We start from the raw sequence: 21,493 nt of genomic DNA on the forward strand, positions 1-21,493 counted from the left end.
ACCAACATGTGCCGAGCGCTGTATGATGTGTGAATGGGGACAAAGCATTGATTATTGCCAATTAATCTCGGATGAGAAATCTACATGGCATTTGACACCTTACACATGGTGAGAAGGATTGGAGCGCCAGCGAACGCCGTGGGATGTGACATGTTAATAGGCAGGGAAACCCTCCGTATTGTGAGCCGCAGCCATTATAGTCCGCAAGTGAAAGCCGACATAGGAATAATCCTATTACTGAACAGAAAGCTTCCCGAAGATGAAAGGCTCCACTCAGGGATAATAATCAAACTGCGGGCTGATAGGCCTAAATCAGGGATAATAATCAAACTGTGAGCTGATAGGCCTAAATCAGGGATACTAATCAAACAGCGAGCTGATAGGCTCCAAGCAGGGATAATAATCAAACAGCGAGCTGATAGGCTCCAAGCAGGGATAATAATCAAACAGCGAGCTGATAGGCTCCAAGCAGGGATAATAATCAAACAGCGAGCTGATAGGCTCCAAGCAGGGATAATAATCAAACAGCGAGCTGATAGGCCTAAATCAGGGATAATAATCAAAAAGCGAGCTCATAGGCCTAAATCAGGGATACTAATCAAACCGCGAGCTGATAGGCTCCAAGCAGGGATTATAATCAAACCGCAAGCTGATAGGCTCCAAGCAGGGATAATAATCAAACCGCGAGCTGATAGGCTCCAAGCAGGGAGAATAATCAAACCGCGAGCTGATAGGCCTAAATCAGGGATAATAATCAAACTGTGAGCTGATGGGCCTAAATCAGGGATAATAATCAAACTGTGAGCTGATGGGCCTAAATCAGGGATACTAATCAAACCGCAAGCTGATAGGCTCCAAGCAGGGAGAATAATCAAACCGCAAGCTGATAGGCTCCAATCAGGGATAATAATCAAACCGCGGGCTGATAGGCTCCAATCAGGGATAATAATCAAACCGCAAGATGATAGGCTCCAAGTAGGGATAATAATCAAACCGCGAGCTGATAGGCCTAAATCAGGGATAATAATCAAACTGTGAGCTGATGGGCCTAAATCAGGGATAATAATCAAACTGTGAGCTGATGGGTCTAAATCAGGGATAATAATCAAACAGCGAGCTGATGGGCCTAAATCAGGGATAATAATCAAACTGTGAGCTGATGGGTCTAAATCAGGGATAATAATCAAACAGCGAGCTGATGGGCCTAAATCAGGGATACTAATCAAACCGCGAGCTGATAGGCCTAAATCAGGGATAATAATCAAACTGTGAGCTGATGGGCCTAAATCAGGGATAATAATCAAACTGTGAGCTGATGGGTCTAAATCAGGGATAATAATCAAACAGCGAGCTGATGGGCCTAAATCAGGGATACTAATCAAACCGCAAGCTGATAGGCTCCAAGCAGGGAGAATAATCAAACCGCAAGCTGATAGGCTCCAATCAGGGATAATAATCAAACCGCGGGCTGATAGGCTCCAATCAGGGATAATAATCAAACCGCGAGCTGATAGGCCTAAATCAGGGATAATAATCAAACTGTGAGCTGATGGGCCTAAATCAGGGATAATAATCAAACCGCGGGCTGATAGGCTCCAATCAGGGATAATAATCAAACCGCAAGATGATAGGCTCCAAGTAGGGAGAATAATCAAACCGCGAGCTGATAGGCCTAAATCAGGGATAATAATCAAACCGCAAGCTGATAGGCTCCAAGCAGGGATAATAATCAAACAGCGAGCTGATGGGCCTAAATCAGGGATAATAATCAAACAGCGAGCTGATAGGCTCCAAGCAGGGATAATAATCAAACAGCGAGCTGATAGGCCTAAATCAGGGATAATAATCAAACAGCGAGCTGATAGGCCTAAATCAGGGATACTAATCAAACCGCGAGCTGATAGGCTCCAATCAGGGATAATAATCAAACCGTGAGCTGATAGGCCTAAATCAGGGATACTAATCAAACCGCGAGCTGATAGGCCTAAATCAGGGATAATAATCAAACCGCAAGCTGATAGGCTCCAATCAGGGATAATAATCAAACCGTGAGCTGATAGGCCTAAATCAGGGATACTAATCAAACCGCGAGCTGATAGGCTCCAAGCAGGGATAATAATCAAACAGCGAGCTGATAGGCTCCAAGCAGGGATAATAATCAAAAAGCGAGCTCATAGGCCTAAATCAGGGATAATAATCAAACCGCGAGCTGATAGTCCTCTCTGAATCTAAAATGAATGGACACTAGGGAGGAGGAATGTGTCCATGATGTTTGGAAATTCCTGTAAGATGTACAGGTCGTAGGGGAGTTAGGTCTGGGTGGAGATTGACAGAATTGTACCCCCAGTCGTCCTATTAAAATCTATCCCAATGTTCTCTTCCGCCAGTCTCCGAGGATAAATGGGGTGAAGGCGTACACGAAGCGGGTGGACAAGAGGGAGGTTATCCTGGACCTACAGCTCAGGTAAACACAGGGGTTGTTTCCACAGGAGTCCCTTTCAAATAACTACATTAATCACAGTATACTTATATCGGTGTCTCTTCCTACAGCTACACGAGTGACTGTGAGATCAACGTAGAGGTCAAGAAGTTGTGCAAAGCCGGAGTGAAGGGCATGCAGGTGGGTAAATTGTGGGTATTGCGGGTTCTCCTACGTTGTTACTGCCCTCTCTGGGTATCACTGGTACTCCTATTATTACTGTTACTGCCCTCTCTGGGTATCACTGGTACTCACATTATTACTGTTACTGCCCTCTCTGGGTATCACTGGTACTCACATTATTACTGTTACTGCCCTCTCTGGGTATCACTGGTACTCACATTATTACTGTTACTGCCCTCTCTTGGTATCACTGGTACTCACATTATTACTGTTACTGCCCTCTCTGGGTATCACTGGTACTCCTATTATTACTGTTACTGCCCTCTCTGGGTATCACTGGTACTCACATTATTACTGTTACTGCCCTCTCTGGGTATCACTGGTACTCACATTATTACTGTTTCTGCCCTCTCTGGGTATCACTGGTACTCACATTATTACTGTTACTGCCCTCTCTGGGTATCACTGGTACTCACATTATTACTGTTTCTGCCCTCTCTGGGTATCACTGGTACTCACATTATTACTGTTACTGCCCTCTCTGGGTATCACTGGTACTCACATTATTACTGTTACTGCCCTCTCTGGGTATCACTGGTACTCACATTATTACTGTTACTGCCCTCTCTGGGTATCACTGGTACTCACATTATTACTGTTTCTGCCCTCTCTGGGTATCACTGGTACTCACATTATTACTGTTACTGCCCTCTCTGGGTATCACTGGTACTCACATTATTACTGTTTCTGCCCTCTCTGGGTATCACTGGTACTCACATTATTACTGTTACTGCCCTCTCTGGGTATCACTGGTACTCACATTATTACTGTTACTGCCCTCTCTGGGTATCACTGGTACTCACATTATTACTGTTACTGCCCTCTCTGGGTATCACTGGTACTCACATTATTACTGTTACTGCCCTCTCTTGGTATCACTGGTACTCACATTATTACTGTTACTGCCCTCTCTTGGTATCACTGGTACTCACATTATTACTGTTACTGCCCTCTCTGGGTATCACTGGTACTCACATTATTACTGTTACTGCCCTCTCTGGGTATCACTGGTACCCATGTGCAGTATACGTGAAAGTAATGGAAACCATGTTAAAGGATAGGATTGTTGAACATCTAAAAACACATGGATTTCAAGATCAGAGACAACATGGGTTTACTTCAGGGAGATCGTGCCAAACTAATCTTATTGATTGTTTTGATTGGGTAACTAAAATTATAGATCAGGGTGGTGCAGTAGACATTGCTTACCTAGATCTCAGTAAGGCTTTTGACACTGTTGCACATAGAAGGCTTATCAATAAACTGCAATCTTTGAGTTTGGATTCCAATATTGTTGAATGGGCAAGGCAGTGGCTGAGTGACAGGCAACAGAGGGTTGTATTCAATGGAGTATATTCGAAGCTTGGGCTTGTCACCAGTGGGGTACCTCAGGGATCTGTACTTGGACCCATTCTCTTTAATATTTTTATTAGTGATATTGCAGAAGGTCTTGATGGTAAGGTGTGTCTTTTTGTGGATGATACTAAGATATGTAACAGGGTTGATGTTCCAGGAGGGATAAGACAAATGGTAAATGATTTAGGTAAACTAGAAAAATGGTCAGAGTTGTGTCAACTGACATTTAATGTGGATAAGTGCAAGATAATGCATCTTGGACGTAAAAACCCAAGGGCAGAGTACAGAATATTTGATACAGTCCTAACCTCAACATCTGAGGAAAGGGATTTAGGGGTGATTATTTCTGATGACTTAAAGGTAGGCAGACAATGTAATAGAGCAGCAGGAAATGCTAGCAGAATGCTTGGTTGTATAGGGAGAGGTATTAGCAGTAGAAAGAGGGAGGTGGTATAATGAATACCCGCGTGGGCCGGACGCGGCCAGGACCAGCCTGTTTGGAGGTCATGCAGTTTGTGTTGACGACCCTTGAACCGGAAGTAGATGGTTCTGTACTGACCCAGACAGTCTGTGTATTTATAGCGATATCCCCTCCCATAACGACAGGCCCCGCCTTTCCATATATATCTATACATAATCCTAGTGTGTGTGTGTGTGTGTGTGTGTATAATCGTAAAACAATCATTGTATAGAAGCGCTAATAATTAATAGCTCCAAAGGATCTAAACCATAAATATGTATCCCAACCACCAATATAATAAATATAATAATATAATATAAGCCGAACGCTGCCGCACACCTGTGTATAACGTGATTACAATAAAGGGGACTATTGACTTTTAACCCGGAGAAAAGCAAAGTACTCTGGATACATTGCTAGATCTAAATCAGGGTTTTATGGCTGTGGACGTTGTAGAGCGCGTCAGACTACCAGATCACCTAAAAGATGGGCTAATCAGGTTAATAATAAACATAAACCATTAATAGAGGGTTTATAGACGCCATTAATAGAGGGTTTATAGACGCCATTAATAGAGGGTTTATAGACGCCATTAATAGAGGGTTTATAGACGCCATTAATAGAGGGTTTATAGACGCCATTAATAGAGGGTTTATAGACGCCATTAATAGAGGGTTTATAGACGCCATTAATAGAGGGTTTATAGACGCCATTAATAGAGGGTTTATAGACGCCATTAATAGAGGGTTTATAGACGCCATTAATAGAGGGTTTATAGACGCCATTAATAGAGGGTTTATAGGCGCCATTAATAGAGGGTTTATAGGCGCCATTAATAGAGGGTTTATAGGCGCCATTAATAGAGGGTTTATAGGCGCCATTAATAGAGGGTTTATAGGCGCCATTAATAGAGGGTTTATAGGCGCCATTAATAGAGGGTTTATAGGCGCCATTAATAGAGGGTTTATAGGCGCCATTAATAGAGGGTTTATAGGCGCCATTAATAGAGGGTTTATAGGCGCCATTAATAGAGGGTTTATAGGCGCCATTAATAGAGGGTTTATAGGCGCCATTAAAAGAGGGTTTATAGGCGCCATTAAAAGAGGGTTTATAGGCGCCATTAATAGAGGGTTTATAGGCGCCATTAATAGAGGGTTTATAGGCGCCATTAATAGAGGGTTTATAGGCGCCATTAATAGAGGGTTTATAGGCGCCATTAATAGAGGGTTTATAGGCGCCATTAATAGAGGGTTTATAGGCGCCATTAATAGAGGGTTTATAGGCGCCATTAATAGAGGGTTTATAGGCGCCATTAATAGAGGGTTTATAGGCGCCATTAATAGAGGGTTTATAGGCGCCATTAATAGAGGGTTTATAGGCGCCATTAATAGAGGGTTTATAGGCGCCATTAATAGAGGGTTTATAGGCGCCATTAATAGAGGGTTTATAGGCGCCATTAATAGAGGGTTTATAGGCGCCATTAATAGAGGGTTTATAGGCGCCATTAATAGAGGGTTTATAGGCGCCATTAATAGAGGGTTTATAGACGCCATTAATAGAGGGTTTATAGGCGCCATTAATAGAGGGTTTATAGGCGCCATTAATAGAGGGTTTATAGGCGCCATTAACTCCGTTTTAACATTTCAAGGGATTCAAAAAGTCATTTATAATTGGATGGGTGAAGATTTTATAAAGAAATTGGGACAGATGGAAATGAGGTGGATTTTGGAATGAATTTTTTTTTTGTTTTAGGAATATATACCATCTCCCTCCATCTGCCCCAAATAGACTTTTTTAGATCAATTTAATTCTCTATTTTTAAATGATACATTTTCGATTTTGATGGAGTTTTGTTTTTTTCTCTAATTGTTGACTAACATTATATTGGTTAATGTATAAGGTGATGGGAATTGATCACTCTTCCTCTAAAACCCCACACTTTTTCTAACACACGCAATGCACACTCTAAATGTGGATAATCTCCTAAAGCTCCCACTAAAATGTCATTTTCTCTTTCCAAATTCCCAGCAGTTTTTACAGAATGGGTTTGTGACTGTTGGTATCTGTTCATTGACTTTTTTATGCGTGGTTTTTAGATAAATTTAATAAGTTAACAAAATTTGACCATATGGACCATGGTACGATGGATGTAAATCTGCGCTGTGGATCTTACCAGTTTTATTGTATGATCTAATCAGCTGAATCTTTGTTTGTATTGATATCATATTTTATATAAATCTATACAATCTATTATTCCCATACAATTATAATGGAACCTTGAATTTACAATACTTCACTGTTATGTTTCTATCTATTTTGTTCTCTGACAGTAAACAGATTATATTACGTGCTCCGCCAATATATATATAATCCGGTGGTTGTTCTTTTCCCGGACAGGTACATGGGACGCTGCGAGTCATATTGGCTCCCCTGATGCCAGAGGCGCCATTTTTTGGAGCCGTCACTATGTTCTTCATACAAAAACCAGTAAGTTGCTCCCAGTTAATTCATCCATAAACAAATGACCGGGTGTGTGAAGGCCAATAGTTGTACAGTGTAACGCCACTGATATTGGGGTCACAAACAGTCGGAAAGGAAAGGCGGGTTCACAATCCGTTCATTGAAATCCTTATTGCAAAGTCCCAGGCTATTACTGTAGGATGTTTTAGGTATATTCCTTATATTTTGATAATTTGAGATAAACCCTACAGATTTTAGCCATACATTGCCTCTTAATTTGATTGTTTTAAATCCTGGATGGTTTTAGCGAAAAGATCCCATGAACAATTCAGGACTCTGACCCCAAGAGCTTGCAGTCGTGGTCTTATAGTAAATTTCCTGATGTTTTGCAAATTTCTTATAATAATTATAGAATTTATAGCCAAAAGAAGCTGCCAGGTCGGATCTCTCACGCTTTTTGTGTTTACTTTCACTCTTAGTACCTGGAAATTAACTGGACTGGATTAACAAACATTCTGGAGATTCCAGGAGTCAGGTAATTGCTCACTAATACAAATCCTTTCGAGATAAATAACATTGTAAGTGTATATAGCGCTGACATGTTCTGTGGTGCTGTACAAGATTGCGGATAAAGTGCCTGAAACGCACAAAGTGAATGTGGTGAGCCTGCGTTTATTCCCCAGCCTGGCTGTGGGCTGCCTCCATTCAATGCTATTTTAGTTCATAAAGTAATGATTTTCCGAAATACTGACTGCGAATTCACCAGGGATTGCAAAATTCACGTAATCTGGCTTAAAATGCCTCTCCCAGCAGACCGAAGTCTCTGTTTAGTGCGTATCCCAGACAGGTTCAGAAGAGCCAGACCTGTTTTTACAGGAATCCTGGAAAGTATAGAGTCTGTGCAATCAGTGTTTAAAATCAGGGGAGAGTTGGAATCCAACATCGAGAACAGAGCTGTGCTATTTGCTGAATTTCGACAATCACAGTCCAAAGACACACAGCCATTTTCTGGCACTAATTATTATAAATGTAAAGTGGTGTGTCAGCGTCATCCTTAATCTTGCTTTCTCAGGATCAATACTCAGATTGCGAGGTTAGCAGCAAACACAATGGATCCATCTTGGAATGAAAGTGGGAGTGATTATCGTCTACGCTGGTCATTTACCTGTTATGTTCCAAGATGACACTGATAAGCATCCTAAGAATGTTAATAAACATGGCAAGCACCATAACCACTACAGTACGCTTAAACTGTTTTATAAAGTGTTGACTACTTAACGTAAGAGACCACCAGGATAGTACTGCCACCATAACCACTACAATTACACTTATGTATATAGCGCCAATATATTCTGCAGTGCTGTACGTTAGGTAGACAAAACAAAAATTCCAACAAAACGTGATCGACTTACTGGGCCCTGTCTAAAGGAGCTCACAATCCAAAACTATACAACCCTGTAGTGGTTATGGTGCCTGAAATGTTCGCCATTTACGATGTTTAGTTTGTTGTGTTATCTGTTCCTCCCGGTTACAATTGTGTAATTGTTGTTTAATGGATTAATGAGGCATCGTTGGTAGTAATTGGTAAACCTTGCTGCTATGCTGGTGAACTGACCGTGATGTTCAGTCGGTTACCTCTTGTTAACACATTTGTTTTGAGATGGTTAATTGTAAGAAACGTGTTTTTGTTTCTTTTTATTTTTTTTGTGGTTTTATGAAGTTCTTAGTGTTGAATTCACAAGGTGTCTGATGATTCTGTTAATTCATTAATAACTTTTATCGTGTGTGATTGGCTGTGACTCCATTCTGCTATCCCAGGCAGTGTTTATAGTGGTTTAAACAAGAAACATTGTCAAATTTTAGGCCAAATTGGCTGACTTCGGAAAATTCTCTGATTTAACATTTTGTCCCATATAAAAACGTCGTGTTTGTTTATTCGGAATCTGAACGGTATAATATAAACGTTATCGTCATTGTCCATTATACGGAATCTGAACGGTATAATATAAACGTTATTGTCCCATATGAAGTTTAATGTTGGGTTATACGGAATCTGAACGGTATAATATAAACGTTATTGTCCCATATGAAGTTTAATGTTGGGTTATACGGAATCTGAACGGTATAATATAAACGTTATTGTCCCATATGAAGTTTAATGTTTGGGTTATACGGAATCTGAACGGTATAATATAAACGTTATTGTCCCATATGAAGTTTAATGGTTGGGTTATACGGAATCTGAACGGTATAATATAAACGTTATCGTCACATATGAAGTTTAATGTTTGGGTTATACAGAATCTGAACGGTATAATATAAACGTTATTGTCCCATATGAAGTTTAATGGTTGGGTTATACGGAATCTGAACGGTATAATATAAACGTTATTGTCCCATATGAAGTTTAATGTTGGGTTACACGGAATCTGAACGGTACAATATAAACGTTATTGTCCCATATGAAGTTTAATGGTTGGGTTATACGGAATCTGAACGGTATAATATAAACGTTATTGTCCCATATGAAGTTTAATGGTTGGGTTATACGGAATCTGAACGGTATAATATAAACGTTATCGTCCCATATGAAGTTTAATGGTTGGGTTATACGGAATCTGAACGGTATAATATAAACGTTATTGTCCCATATGAAGTTTAATGGTTGGGTTATACGGAATCTGAACGGTATAATATAAACGTTATCGTCACATATGAAGTTTAATGTTTGGGTTATACAGAATCTGAACGGTATAATATAAACGTTATTGTCCCATATGAAGTTTAATGGTTGGGTTATACGGAATCTGAACGGTATAATATAAACGTTATTGTCCCATATGAAGTTTAATGTTGGGTTACACGGAATCTGAACGGTACAATATAAACGTTATTGTCCCATATGAAGTTTAATGGTTGGGTTATACGGAATCTGAACGGTATAATATAAACGTTATTGTCCCATATGAAGTTTAATGTTGGGTTATACGGAATCTGAACGGTATAATATAAACGTTATCGTCATTGTCCATTATACGGAATCTGAACGGTATAATATAAACGTTATCGTCATTGTCCATTATACGGAATCTGAACGGTATAATATAAACGTTATTGTCCCATATGAAGTTTAATGTTGGGTTATACGGAATCTGAACGGTATAATATAAACGTTATTGTCCCATATGAAGTTTAATGTTGGGTTATACGGAATCTGAACGGTATAATATAAACGTTATTGTCCCATATGAAGTTTAATGTTGGGTTATACGGAATCTGAACGGTATAATATAAACGTTATTGTCCCATATGAAGTTTAATGTTGGGTTATACGGAATCTGAACGGTATAATATAAACGTTATTGTCCCATATGAAGTTTAATGTTGGGTTATACGGAATCTGAACGGTATAATATAAACGTTATTGTCCCATATGAAGTTTAATGTTGGGTTATACGGAATCTGAACGGTATAATATAAACGTTATTGTCCCATATGAAGTTTAATGTTGGGTTACACGGAATCTGAACGGTATAATATAAACGTTATTGTCCCATATGAAGTTTAATGGTTGGGTTATACGGAATCTGAACGGTATAATATAAACGTTATTGTCCCATATGAAGTTTAATGGTTGGGTTATACGGAATCTGAACGGTATAATATAAACGTTATTGTCCCATATGAAGTTTAATGGTTGGGTTATACGGAATCTGAACGGTATAATATAAACGTTATTGTCCCATATGAAGTTTAATGGTTGGGTTATACAGAATCTGAACGGTATAATATAAACGTTATCGTCACATATGAAGTTTAATGGTTGGGTTACACGGAATCTGAACGGTATAATCGTTATTGTCCCATATGAAGTTTAATGGTTGGGTTATACGGAATCTGAACGGTATAATATAAACGTTATTGTCCCATATGAAGTTTAATGGTTGGGTTATACGGAATCTGAACGGTATAATATAAACGTTATTGTCCCATATGAAGTTTAATGGTTGGGTTATACGGAATCTGAACGGTATAATATAAACGTTATTGTGCCATATGAAGTTTAATGGTTGGGTTATACGGAATCTGAACGGTATAATATAAACGTTATTGTCCCATATGAAGTTTAATGTTGGGTTATACAGAATCTGAACGGTATAATATAAACGTTATCGTCCCATATGAAGTTTAATGTTTGGGTTATACGGAATCTGAACGGTATAATATAAACGTTATTGTCCCATATGAAGTTTAATGTTGGGTTATACGGAATCTGAACGGTATAATATAAACGTTATTGTCGCATATGAAGTTTAATGGTTGGGTTATACGGAATCTGAACGGTATAATATAAACGTTATTGTCGCATATGAAGTTTAATGTTGGGTTATACGGAATCTGAACGGTATAATATAAACGTTATCGTCCCATATGAAGTTTAATGGTTGGGTTATACGGAATCTGAACGGTATAATATAAACGTTATTGTCACATATGAAGTTTAATGTTGGGTTATACGGAATCTGAACGGTATAATATAAACGTTATTGTCCCATATGAAGTTTAATGTTGGGTTATACGGAATCTGAACGGTATAATATAAACGTTATTGTCACATATGAAGTTTAATGTTGGGTTATACGGAATCTGAACGGTATAATATAAACGTTATTGTCCCATATGAAGTTTAATGGTTGGGTTATACGGAATCTGAACGGTATAATATAAACGTTATTGTCCCATATGAAGTTTAATGGTTGAGTTATACGGAATCTGAACGGTACAATATAAACGTTATTGTCCCATATGAAGTTTAATGTTGGGTTATACGGAATCTGAACGGTATAATATAAACGTTATTGTCCCATATGAAGTTTAATATTGGGTTATACGGAATCTGAACGGTATAATATAAACGTTATTGTCACATATGAAGTTTAATGGTTGGGTTATACGGAATCTGAACGGTATAATATAAACGTTATTGTCACATATGAAGTTTAATGGTTGGGTTATACGGAATCTGAACGGTATAATATAAACGTTATTGTCCCATATGAAGTTTAATGTTGGGTTATACGGAATCTGAACGGTATAATATAAACGTTATTGTCCCATATGAAGTTTAATATTGGGTTATACGGAATCTGAACGGTATAATATAAACGTTATTGTCCCATATGAAGTTTAATGTTGGGTTATACGGAATCTGAACGGTATAATATAAACGTTATCGTCATTGTCCATTATACGGAATCTGAACGGTATAATATAAACGTTATCGTCATTGTCCATTATACGGAATCTGAACGGTATAATATAAACGTTATTGTCACATATGAAGTTTAATGTTGGGTTATACGGAATCTGAACGGTATAATATAAACGTTATTGTCACATATGAAGTTTAATGGTTGGGTTATACGGAATCTGAACGGTATAATATAAACGTTATCGTCACATATGAAATTTAATGTTGGGTTATACGGAATCTGAACGGTATAATATAAACGTTATTGTCCCATATGAAGTTTAATGTTGGGTTATACGGAATCTGAACGGTATAATATAAACGTTATCGTCCCATATGAAGTTTAATGTTGGGTTATACGGAATCTGAACGGTATAATATAAACGTTATCGTCATTGTCCATTATACGGAATCTGAACGGTATAATATAAACGTTATCGTCATTGTCCATTATACGGAATCTGAACGGTATAATATAAACGTTATCGTCCCATATGAAGTTTAATGGTTGGGTTATACGGAATCTGAACGGTATAATATAAACGTTATTGTCACATATGAAGTTTAATGGTTGGGTTATACGGAATCTGAACGGTATAATATAAACGTTATTGTCACATATGAAGTTTAATGTTGGGTTATACGGAATCTGAACGGTATAATATAAACGTTATTGTCCCATATGAAGTTTAATGTTGGGTTATACGGAATCTGAACGGTATAATATAAACGTTATCGTCATTGTCCATTATACGGAATCTGAACGGTATAATATAAACGTTATCGTCATTGTCCATTATACGGAATCTGAACGGTATAATATAAACGTTATTGTCACATATGAAGTTTAATGTTGGGTTATACGGAATCTGAACGGTATAATATAAACGTTATTGTCACATATGAAGTTTAATGGTTGGGTTATACGGAATCTGAACGGTATAATATAAACGTTATTGTCCCATATGAAGTTTAATGTTGGGTTATACGGAATCTGAACGGTATAATATAAACGTTATCGTCCCATATGAAGTTTAATGGTTGGGTTATACGGAATCTGAACGGTATAATATAAACGTTATTGTCCCATATGAAGTTTAATGTTGGGTTATACGGAATCTGAACGGTATAATATAAACGTTATTTTCCCATATGAAGTTTAATGTTGGGTTATACGGAATCTGAACGGTATAATATAAACGTTATTGTCCCATATGAAGTTTAATGTTGGGTTATACGGAATCTGAACGGTATAATATAAACGTTATCGTCACATATGAAATTTAATGTTGGGTTATACGGAATCTGAACGGTATAATATAAACGTTATTGTCCCATATGAAGTTTAATGTTGGGTTATACAGAATCTGAACGGGATAATATAAACGTTATTGTCCCATATGAAGTTTAATGTTGGGTTATACGGAATCTGAACGGTATAATATAAACATTATTGTCCCATATGAAGTTTAATGGTTGGGTTACACGGAATCTGAACGGTACAATATAAACGTTATTGTCACATATGAAGTTTAATGGTTGGGTTATACGGAATCTGAACGGTATAATATAAACGTTATTGTCCCATATGAAGTTTAATGTTGGGTTATACGGAATCTGAACGGTATAATATAAACATTATTGTCCCATATGAAGTTTAATGGTTGGGTTACACGGAATCTGAACGGTACAATATAAACGTTATTGTCACATATGAAGTTTAATGGTTGGGTTATACGGAATCTGAACGGTATAAATTAAGGAAACTGGTGCTATTTTCAGATCACGATTTGAATTAATAGCACATTGTGACAGAAGTGACGCGTCAGCCATATTGTGCAGATACGGTTTATTATTCTATTAGTATTTTAGCTAGCTGTGCGCAGTATTTTAGCTAGCTGTGTCTCGTCTCCCAACAGGTGCAGAATAACTGGATTTTCCAGTCTGCCCAGAATCCCTCAATCCGCTCCATCATTATTCAGCCTTCTCCCCTGGGGAGGTTCTGCACAATGTGAATATTGCAAACGCAGTGACGGCTGCGGCCTGCCTGCAAGGCATGCTGGGAAGGACAGGGATGACTGAAGGTGTGACCGCACACCCCTCCCGCGTGCTTTTTGGCTGTGTTTGTCGCCCCACCTGGTGCTATTTTGGCTGCTCTCCCGAGTTTTTAACACAACAAAGTAAGATGACTCAAACCCTGTTCACAGGAATTAGAAACAAAAGCTGGGGTTTGGGATTTAAAGTCACACACACACAGGTCATGTGGCTGGGGGATTAACCCTTGCAATGCCATGTTCCCTGTGCTGATCCAAGAATCGCCTGCCATTATCGATGGCCCATCTTTTATTAACCCATCAGATCCATGTCAGGTTGGCCCTCTGGGCTCCCGCGAGGGGTTTAATACTGAGCTCCTTCTGTAGGAATGTACTGAGTATATGAGCGCTCTCTGATGGGTAGATAAGTGGAAACACCAGGTTTCCTGGCTGTGGGCCGAAGGGGTGGAAGCCGATGTATTTTGGCAGAACACAGGAAGAAGAATAGATAGATAAATATTTAATTTTATATTATTTTAATAGATAGATAAATATTTTATAACAAGCAATTGTTAGTCTTCTCAGCGAGTCCATACAGAGTTTCATTACTGGCTACGGTTGTCAAACCCTTCTGATTTCTAGAAAGGCTGGAGTAAGCCTTCATGTGCTCCTTGGATGTCCATGGAATGCACATGGTGTAAATGATGAATATTCAGGGTCACACAGCAATTAATCAATGCTTTAATCAATGCTTCACAGTAATAAATCTGACCTGAATCACACTGAGGTCACCTAGGACCTCCTACCTACTACCCCAGTCTCCCGGTGTCCTCCCCACGCAAGGCTCCGGATCCCTGCAGATTTAAATAATTTAAATAGAACAAATAAACATTAATTTTCCAGCAAAAGCCCCTGAGGGCCTTACCTCTGGGAACACTGTGTCTTCTCTGAGTAAACAATACCAGGTAACTTTATCTCCTCAGCCTTCTCAGAATGGAATAAGTAAAATTCAAATATAATTTCAGTGTCTGCCTTCATTTCCCTGTACATCAATATAAGTCGATGAACTGCAAAACCCACAACGCAGGGTCTGCAAACCCACCCATTCGAGTCTCCAGATCTGTCCCTTCAAGTTCTTCAAAACCCACCCATCGGAGTCTCCCAATCTATTACTGCATGGTGTTCAAAACCCACCGATCGGAGTCTCCCAATCTTTCCATGCATGATCTCCAAAACCGATCATCAGGGTTTCCCTATCAGTCCCTGCATTGTCTCCTAAACCCACCATCAGGGTTTCCCTATCAGTCCCTGCATTGTCTCCTAAACCCACCATCAGGGTTTCCCTATCTGTCCCTGCATGGTCTCCTAAACCCATCCATCATGGTCTCCCAATCCATCTCTGCATGGTCTCCTAAACCCAACCATCAGTCTCCCAATCCATCCCTGCATGGTCTTTAAAACCCACTATCCGGGTTTCCCTATATGTTCCTGCATGGTCTCCTAAACCCACGTCTAGGGTTAGATCCCATTTAAACTTGTTTCTACCTGGGATTGATGCCCTTTCATGGTTACTGACCCTTAAAGTACATCACGCCCAGAAAGCACTTCAGCTTGCTTCCAGTTTATAAAAGCGCAGATTTTCTTTGAGAAATCTGCACTTTTACACTTTCATAATTAAATTATGGAATCAGACAGGGAGGTTTGCTTTCTCCTTTCGTTGGCTCCCTTGAGCTTATTCAAATGTCCAACTTGAGCATGCCTGCCTCCTCCCCCACAGACCTCAGACCAGCATCTTCACCAACTCTGGCTCCTCCTCAGACCAGCATCTTCACCAACTCTGGCTCCTCCTCAGACCAGCATCTTCACCAACTCTAGCTCCTCCACAGACCTCAGACCAGCATCTTCACCAACTCTGGCTCCTCCACAGACCTCAGACCAGCATCTTCACCAACTCTGGCTCCTCCACAGACCTCAGATGAGACACGCATGCACGAAACCTCTGCTTATTTCCTGTGCAGACAATGAAAAGGGAGGGCTTGCAAAGGCCGCAGTTATCTGCAGGTTTTTGCAATCCCTTTTAAGATATACCCACAATAAAAAGGCATGCTTGTATTCATTTTCGGTATATCTACTAAACAGTGGTTTATGGTTTTTCTTTTTTGCAGTGTGGAGTGGTCCTTTAAGTACCTAATTCTTTGTTGTTTAGTTTTTTTTTTTTCTGACCCAGCTTAGCTGTTGATCTGTTTTTGTCCTCTGCCGGGCTAGTCGTGGTTGTACCTGGTTTAGTTTTGCCCTTGGTTAGTTTATCTGGCCTTGTAATTATAGGTTTAGTCTTGTTACCTTCTATTTCTATACGAAGTGTTAAGCCTGACCATTCTAAGGTCCGATTATACACCATTTCTATAGCTTCTACTCTGCCTTTGTTAAGGTTTGATTTATATCTTGCTGGTGATCCACTCTATACCTTACACCCATTCAGCATGGTCTACAGAGCCCACCCATTTTGTTTCTTATACTCTCTAAGCATGGTCTATAGAGCCCACACATGGGGGTTTCCCAAACTCTAAGCATGGCCTGCAGATCCTACATATTAGGGTTTCCCAAACTCTCTAAGCATGGTATACAGAACCCACCCGTTGGAATTTTCTCATACTCTCTAAGCATGGTCTACAGAGGCCACACATTAGGGTTTCTCATACTCTCTAGGTATGGTATACAGAGCCCACCCATTGGGGTTTCCAATACTCTCTAAGCATGGTCTGCAGAGCCTACTGTGGCGAAACCAGCTTCGCCACTGTGAACTGGAGAGGCCTGGTTGCTAGCCTCCTGCCCTGCGACTACGGCCCCTGGACATATTGCTCTATAAAAACTCTATTTGGGCATGTAATAATTTATATTGCTGCTACCGGCCCTTTAAAATTATCTATGAACAGATTGGGACTTTTGGGACTACTGTCCCTTTAAGACTGTGAAGCATATTCTAGCGTACTGCCTGTATATTGTATATGTATTCATGTGTTAAGTTTAACCTGGGTGATATGTATGCAGCATTCATCTGATTGTTCGGTAGAATCACTCCATTCATTATATTGAGTGAAACTACCGAACAACCAGACCACCCAGGAATAAGTGTGCCTCCAATTACCGTTTGCAACAATGTTGCAAACAGGTAATTGTCAATCCATGTAATGTATTCTTTGTCCTCTGGGTGGCCGCCATTCGGGAAACAAACACGTGGCGGCGGCCATCTTAAACTACCGAACAGCGGTGTTTTGCCGTCGAGTGTCTGGAACTGAAATCGGACACTCGACTAGGCAAACACCGCTGAGACCTCCAGACTTCCAGGATTTCGTGGGGAAACTACCGAACGGCCCGCCGTTCGGTAGAAAGAAACGTACGAACTAGGGGATTCATGCGAATCCCCCTTAGTCTCTATAACACCAGTAATTCGTCTGTTTCATTCACTTGTTTGTGACCGACCGCAGGGCCAAAATGCATGGAACTGTTTTCGGATACTTTACCCATGCGGTCGGTCAAATCTTTGGAACCTCATATCTCCCGAACCATTCATCCGAATGACCTGATTCTTGAATATGTTGTCCCCCTGAATAAGGGCTATCAGGGGATACCTGTTTTGGAGGTGTAGCATATGTATTTGGGGTACATCCAGGAATTGGGAAAAAGGGTGTACGGTATAATTGTGTTAAGTGTTAATCTAAGGGGAGGAAATGTGTGGGAGGTACATCCATGTGATTGGTTAATTTCATCCTCCCCCTGGGAGTGTCCTGTATGTACTGGTTTGTAATAAAAGCCAGACTGGGTGTCCCAGTCCTGAGTTCTTGCTTAACCCTCAAAGTGATGTGTCGTCTCGTTCTTTGGGGGAATGGGATTGTATGCTGACTGCCAGGAGTGTAAGCCGATGTCTGCTTTTCTTGTTCAGCTGTTCCAGTGTTCGTGTGGTTCCAGTCGGGAGAATGGGGTTTGCAGTAGCTGCCTGTGCATCTGGAAAGGGGATTATCGCCTAAACTGGGTTTTATCCTCTTGTAAGTGAAACGGTCCGTTACACCTACACATTGGGGTTTCCCGTACACTCTGAGCATGGTTTACAGAGCCCACCCATTGCAGTTTTCCTTACTCTCTAAGCATGGTATACAGAGCCCACCCATTGGGGTTTCCAATACTCTCTAAGCATGGTCTACAGAGCCCACCCATTGCTGTTTTCCATACTCTCTGAGCATGGTCTGCAGAGCCCACACATAGGGGTTTCCCATACTCTCTAAGCATGGTCTATAGAGCCCACCCGTTGGGGTTTCCCAAACCCTCTAAGCATGGGCTACAGAACCCACCCATTGGGGTTTCCCATACTCTCTCTAAGCATGGGCTACAGAGCCCACCCGTGGGGGTTTCCCATACTCTCTCTCTAAGCATGGTCTACAGAGCCCATACATTGGGTATTCTCATACTCTTTAGGCATGTGTAGCCTAATGGAGAACCCAAACATACTTTTATTCCCTTTGTTCGGCTGTCCGTATACCCCCGTTCGTTTACCAAACCCCCTCGCTGTGTGGGCCCCTTGTTCGCACTTCATAATCACCGACCAACCCTGGCTGTTAACCACTGTGATGGTAGTAGTTTAGATCACCGTCCAATCTTCCCTTTTTCCCCATAAAAGAATATTCCCAATAATCCACAGGAATAAAGACCGCTAGTATCGCCAAATAATCCTCATATGAGCCAAAACTTAATGCTGGAACAAGACTGATTTACTGGAAGAAACAGGCATTCAATTTAACCCCTTAAGGACCAAACTTCTGGAATAAAAGGGAATCATGACATGTCACACATGTCATGTGTCCTTAAGGGGTTAAACAGTAACAGACTCCTCCTCTGGGCCAGGCTAGATAATTGAGTTTTAGCAACATACTAAACTCAATTATCTGCTGGCCAGAAACATTACAATTTACAGCATTTTTCAGAAAAGTACTTTCTATAACACATACAATTATAACATACATCCCTGGGTAGCTGAGGATACTGGGAGTCACATATCCAAATCTCATGAAATTCCGTTCGGTAGTTTCCGTGTCGCATCGTTTGGAAGTTTGACCGGCTCGCCATGTGGTACTATCCGCTTTACAGTTCCATGAAATCAGCAGCAATAGCCGGTCTCCGTTCGCGCCTAATTACACGAAAACTACCATACGAACATCGCAGTTGGTTATATAGAAATGCTCCCCTTGTTCGGTAGATTCCACCTCCCGAATGCCGGTTTGATTCGTGGAGTGGAAAGTAGTCAGCCGGGACTTCCATGGTGACCGGGTGTTCGTGGAATTGCTATGCCGAAAACAGTTCCAGGCAATTCATGCGTAATTCCCGCTGACTGCATTCGTGAGATTTAAGATGGCCGCCATCCTTTGTTCTCGCCACGTGTTTGTATGCCGAATGGCGACCACCTAGGAGCAATTAAGTTGTGGTTTTCTCAACGTTCTAAGTTCTGATTGCTACCCAGGGTGGTCTCTGTTCGGTAGACGAATACATTGCTCAACTACATAAAAGAAACAAACTTATTACACGAATTTACACTGCAGGGAGAAGGCATAACCGAAGGCACACAGGTAAGTACATACAAATCCTTTACAACCACAAATTGGTTATTAGTTAAAGTGCTTTCACTGTGTGGCCGCAGTACGTATAACTGAACTCACATGTTCAAACAATTGGCGGCCATTTCTTCTCCCGAACATGGGCAGCCGTACATGGTCGTCGATGGCATGGAACTATTTTTGATACGCAACACCGCGAACACCCAGGAAACTGGTACCGCTGCCCATGCAACTTCCCGAACAATTAGGAGAATGGTGTTTGGGGGACATAAACTACCGAACAGAGGAGGCATTTGTACCTTAACTGACGGGGAATGGATTCATCAGGGTTCATGTGAGAACCTCGAAAGATGACTGGTCGTTGCTTTGTTTTCTCTGAAACTGTTAACCACAAATTGTTTTTTAGTTCAAATTGGTTAACAGCCAGGGGTGGCCAGATTCTTCCATCAGGGTTTACAGAACACACCCATCAAAGCCTCAAAATCTATATACTGTCTGGTACTGTATAGTGTATACTGTCTGTATACTGTCTGGTACTGTATAGTGTATACTGTCTGTATACTGTCTGGTATTGTATAGTGTATACTGTCTGTATACTGTCTGGTATTGTATAGTGTATACTGTCTGGTACTGTATAGTGTATACTGTCTGGTACTGTATAGTGTATACTGTCTGTATACTGTCTGGTACTGTATAGTGTATACTGTCTGTATACTGTCTGGTACTGTATAGTGTATACTGTCTGTATACTGTCTGGTATTGTATAGTGTATACTGTCTGTATACTGTCTGGTATTGTATAGTGTATACTGTCTGGTACTGTATAGTGTATACTGTCTGGTACTGTATAGTGTATACTGTCTGGTACTGTATAGTGTATACTGTCTGGTACTGTATAGTGTATACTGTCTGGTATTGTATAGTGTATACTGTCTGGTATTGTATACTGTCTGGTATTGTATACTGTCTGTATACTGTCTGGTACTGTATAGTGTATACTGTCTGGTATTGTATACTGTCTGGTACTGTATAGTGTATACTGTCTGGTACTGTATAGTGTATACTGTCTGTATACTGTCTGGTACTGTATAGTGTATACTGTCTGGTATTGTATACTGTCTGGTACTGTATAGTGTATACTGTCTGGTATTGTATAGTGTATACTGTCTGGTATTGTATAGTGTCTGGTACTGTATGTTTTATGCTTTCTTGAACTGGGCGATAGATAGTGTATCCCTCTTTAATAGACGGTATAATGTAGGGATACAGTCTATAACCTGGCTCCTTAACCCTTCCAGTGACATGTCGGATTCAATGATCATCGATATCATCTCTTCGTATTTGGTGCTGCCCAACAGACTGACAATTCCTCTCAAAGGCTTCGTGAACACGGCCCAGCTCCGTTACCCCGTGCCACAGGTATGTACCATCTGCACTGACCCCGGAGGCTTTAATGGTACATAAGGAATAGGCCAATCACTTTCATACTACACCGCTCACTCCTCACTCACATTACACGGCTCACTCCTCACTCACATTACACGGCTCACTCCTCACTCACATTACACGGCTCACTCCTCACTCACATTACAAGGCTCACTCCTCACTCACATTACAAGGCTCACTCCTCACTCACATTACAAGGCTCACTCCTCACTCACATTACAAG

General features: G+C 40.4%; 1 protein-coding gene across 1 annotated transcript in view; it reads left to right on the top strand.

Annotated features, from left to right (window-relative positions):
* ESYT3 (extended synaptotagmin 3) overlaps nt 1-21,493 on the top strand; it is a 67,309-nt gene that overhangs the window by 26,681 nt on the left and 19,135 nt on the right. The window contains exons 4-8 of the mRNA XM_063429158.1: nt 2,388-2,464; nt 2,551-2,620; nt 6,876-6,965; nt 7,418-7,473; nt 21,123-21,243. Of these exons, the coding sequence (XP_063285228.1) occupies nt 2,388-2,464; nt 2,551-2,620; nt 6,876-6,965; nt 7,418-7,473; nt 21,123-21,243 (414 nt within the window). The remainder of the gene's footprint in view (nt 1-2,387; nt 2,465-2,550; nt 2,621-6,875; nt 6,966-7,417; nt 7,474-21,122; nt 21,244-21,493) is intronic.

The sequence above is a fragment of the Pelobates fuscus genome, chromosome 8 (assembly GCF_036172605.1).
Source record: "Pelobates fuscus isolate aPelFus1 chromosome 8, aPelFus1.pri, whole genome shotgun sequence".
NCBI classification, from domain to species: domain Eukaryota; kingdom Metazoa; phylum Chordata; class Amphibia; order Anura; family Pelobatidae; genus Pelobates; species Pelobates fuscus.